Source organism: Pteropus vampyrus, unplaced genomic scaffold (assembly GCF_000151845.1).
Source record: "Pteropus vampyrus isolate Shadow unplaced genomic scaffold, Pvam_2.0 Scaffold150, whole genome shotgun sequence".
In the NCBI taxonomy this organism is placed as follows: domain Eukaryota; kingdom Metazoa; phylum Chordata; class Mammalia; order Chiroptera; family Pteropodidae; genus Pteropus; species Pteropus vampyrus.
In genome coordinates, this window is record NW_011888931.1 from 3,927,605 (window position 1) to 3,931,888 (window position 4,284).

At 43.5% G+C, this 4,284-nt stretch overlaps 1 protein-coding gene across 2 annotated transcripts in view; it reads right to left on the reverse strand.

Moving 5' to 3' along the window:
• Nucleotides 1–242, reverse strand: part of RAB18 (RAB18, member RAS oncogene family) — a 30,660-nt gene extending 30,418 nt beyond the window's left edge. For both annotated transcript variants that reach the window (XM_023536172.1, XM_011369513.2), the window contains exon 1: nt 22–242. In XM_023536172.1, the coding sequence (XP_023391940.1) occupies nt 22–89 (68 nt within the window). In that variant the 5' untranslated portion in view covers nt 90–242. The remainder of the gene's footprint in view (nt 1–21) is intronic.
• Nucleotides 243–4,284: the final 4,042 nt, after the last annotated feature.

Below are 4,284 nucleotides of genomic sequence, written 5' to 3' on the forward strand. Positions count from 1 at the left end.
CCGCCCGCAGACCCGCCTCACCTGGACTTGCCCACGCCACTCTCGCCAATGATGAGGATCTTCAGGGTGGTCAGCACGTCCTCGTCCATCCTGACCCTGCTCCGCTCCGAGCCCAGCCGCCCGGTCTGACTCTCTTTCCCAGGGAGAGCTGCTCGCGCATGCGCGCTGCTCGGCGACTGCCACCTTTTTACACGGCTTGTTTAGGTTGCAGAAGCCCCGGACTCCCCATTTCCGCCTTCAGGTAGCTCTGCGTCTGCGCGAACCCAGAGTCCCAGTCGTCTTTCCGGGGAGCGCTTCTGCCTTTGCGCAAGCGCAGATGGGGAGAGCCGCGTGTGATTTCAGAGTTAGCCGGCTCGTCCTCCTCCCGGTCCCTGACCTCCCTCCCTGTGCTTTCGTGGTGTACTTGGCGAGGCGCTGAGTTAATGAAGTCTTCCCTGTGCATACTACTGAAATTTGCAGATCCCTCCAACATTTTCTATACCTCTTTGCATTATTTAATGCATAGCACCACCCTCCAATATACTAGGTATTTTACCACTTTATTTGTTCACTGTCTAATCCCCAAAGAGAAGAGAAGCTTCATAAAAGCAAGGATTTCTGTCTGTTTGGTTTGTTATTACCTCTATGTCTAGAATAGTTCCTGGAATGTTATACATGCTAAGTAGATATTTGTTGAGGAAATTACTCTAATGAAAGTTCTCCAGTCCATTCCTAACTGTTAGGTGATGTCAAGCGGGCAACCTCAACCTCTCAGAAAATAGTTCTTGAAACTTCAATCAAGTCTATATAGGCTATAGCTTCAGGAGTTTATTTAAGAGGTTCATGATATTGTCATACTCTTCTGCTGTGGTGCAATAATTCTAGAAGTGTAGTCTCCAGGTTCCTAAAGATCCCTTTCACGGGATCCATAAGATCAAGCTATTTTCATAATTATTGAAGATGCTTTTACTTTTTTCACTCTTGTTCTCCGATACTCCAGTTGAATTTTTTGTAAATTGTGATAGAAAAATAGATTGAGGGCAGAGTAAGATATGAGAATTCAGCTCTTTTCCATAAAGCCTGACCTTAAAGAGATTTGCAAAAATGTAAAATAATGCCACTCTTCTCACTAATTTTGGTTGTAAAATATAGTTATTTTCATAAACATAAATTAACTAGTATGAGTTTATTTTTAATGTATTAATACATGTTTAAATTTTCTGTTTTAATTTCAAAATATTAATAGATGTAGCCACCTTATCAGTTCTTTCTAGTCCTCGATAATCTGTCAGTGTGTACAATAATTTGTACAGACAAAAAGTTTGAGAACTGTCGTATGGTACTATTCACACTAAAATAAAAATTTAAAAACCAGCCTGGATTCATTGCAGCTACAGGTAACATTGTTAACTTCCTTTAGCAACACTATATACTCTTATATTTTCTTTACCCCTTGACCTCTTTTCAGTTTTATTGTGTGATCCTCATGCTCATCTTTTAAACATGCTTGTTTTGGAGTTTTAGCCTGGTTTTATCTTCTTACTCAACATACACGTTGTTTTCTTGGACTTACATGGCTTCCTCATCTCATATTTTGAGAAGTCCCATATTTACATCTCTGGCCGAGATGTCTCTCCTGAGGTTTAGGCCAACATATGCAACATACACAAGATAACTCCACATAGGTGTGCCCAGGTGGAGAATGCCAAGTGAAACGTGACTGACCCTGAACTCGTTATCTTCCCCTCTATACTAGGATTTCCCCCTCCCCTGCCATTTCCTTTTTAAACAATGACAACACCAATTAAGCTTCCTCTCCCTCACTTCCCACTCCTTAAGCATCCCTGAAAATTATCCACTTTTTTCCATCTCTACCACCACTATTGTGGTCAGGTCATCATCTTCGTCTTTTTTTCTGAATTATCGTATACCATATCAGCTGCCAAACTGGCTTTCCTGCCTTCATGTTTTTACCCCCTCAGATTCTTCCACACTGCAGCCAAAGTGGTATTCCTAAGATGCAAACCTGGCTGAGTCATTCCGACTTTCATATGCCGCTCACTGCCCTTAACAAGTGTTTATTATCTTATCATTAGGCCCTGATTATCCTTCCAACCTCATCTCTTGCACTCTGTGTTCTGGCTAAATTAAACTCCTTGTACATTTTCAATGAATCATGTTTTGCTGTGTCATTCCTTCTGCCTGGAGCACTCTTCCATCCCCCATTCCCCACCTTATCCATGCATGTACACAAAAACATACACATACACACATTTTGTTTGGACAACACTTAGTCATCTTCCACATTCTAGCTTTGTGATCCCATTCTCTGGGATAACTTCCCTGCATTACATATTCCGCTGATGTGGTCTATTAGTGTCCTATGGATCTATCGTGATATGCACTTCACAGTATTGTAACTGTATGTTTAATTGTTTATTCCCCTACAGACTGTGTGCTTCTTGGAAGCAGAAATGATTAGTGTCCTGTTCATTGTTCTGTCTCCAGCATCTCCTACAATGCCTAGCCTAGAGTAGTTGCTCAAAAAAAATTTATATGTTTGTATATACATATATATATGTATGTGTGTGTGTGTGTGTGTGTGTATATATACACACACACACACACACACACACACACATACATATATATATATGTATACATATATAAACCCCAAGTCAACCTCAGAAATTTGGAACAGTAATCTGCTTGTTTATTGATTGTTTACACAGATTGGGATGTCTCTTGAATCTCTATATTGAACATCACGGGAAAAGAAAAAAAACTTCAATAACTCTTAATGCACAACCGTTACCAGGTACTGTTATGGCGCGAATGATTCTAAGACCCACGGAGCCAATTGAGATGAATTATGAGCCTTTATTAGCCGGCCGGTGACTGACTCTCTACCACACAGGGTATTTTCGAAGGGAAATCAAATCATTGATTCTCCGACTTGGAGTGCTTGGTAGTTCGTTCTGAGGACCATGCGTTTTACTGCCTGGAGCCACTTTCTGACATAGGCAGTTATCCAATTAATTACACAGGGGCCAAATAGCAACCCCAGAAATACCAGCATTAGGGGTCCTGTGATGGAGGTAAGCAGTATAGTTAACCAAGGGGATCCGTTGAACAGGTTCTCATACCAAGACCATGTCCGCTGATGTTGTTCTTCTCTGTCACGGAGTCTATGTCTGACCAGGGCTAAACTATCTCTAATAATACCTGAATGATTAGCATAGAAACAGCAGGTTTCACTCAGAGCCACACAGAGACCTCTCTGTTTCAGGAAGAGGAGATCCAGTCTTCTCCTATTCTGTAAGACTACCTCTGCTAGGGAGTTGTGGTGGCCTTGCGATGCTCTGAATAGTGGGAGTGAGGGGGGCAGCACTTTCCAAGGAGTTAAGGGGCAGAGGTAATCCTTTTGGGGGCGTGGGTTGAGGTAGAGATGGCAAGGGCAAAGGGATCAAGGGGTTTAGTAGGTGATTGGGTCCTATTGGTAGAGGTGAGAAGCAGCGGTTTACCTGCCGCTGCACAGTGATGAGTATACCAGGATCAACTCCCGATACATATAACCGAAGGCCCCATGTTTTCCCTGTAGTCCAGGCCTATGCATTCCATTGTTTTATGGTGAGGGTTACAGGGTTACAGCTTCCTAGGTTAGTACATACAGGCCGAATAGGGCGGCTGAGAGATATGTAATGATCTCTCCCACTCAGTTCACTCTCCCATGGTACGATTGTTTCGCAGCCCCAAGAGGCACAATAATATTCATTTGGCTTAGCACATGTGGGGCTTCCTTCCTGAGGACACATATAAAGCTATGTTCCTTGAAGGCCTTTTTCCATAGTGAGGTTTCTGCAACCATATGGGGATGACCAGAGTCGGCCCCTTGCCTTATAGTGAGCTTTGCCAGGCTGCCCGAGGATGGCACATAGATCTACATTGAAAATAGGTTGTCTAGAGGTATTCACTATGGAAATAGGAATGCCCGTCTCGGTTCTAGTTAACTCCCATCTATACCCTTGGGGCTGGTGAGGATTGCTGGAGTGACATGTAGGAAGATAGAGACAATTAAGATGGTCCAGTCCGAATCCTTGAAAGTCTTATCTTTAGAGGGTCCTCTGACCAACACAGGGTCCATTGTTCCGATGTCTGTAGTGGATGCGCAGCCTCGATCCTAGTATGGTGAATCCAATGACGGCACCCAGCTACCTTGACTGCGGTGGGTATTGTGAGGATGACAGGGAAAGGTCCGTCCCAGTGGGGCTCAAGAGAAGCAGGCTGTACCTTCTTCACCCAGAT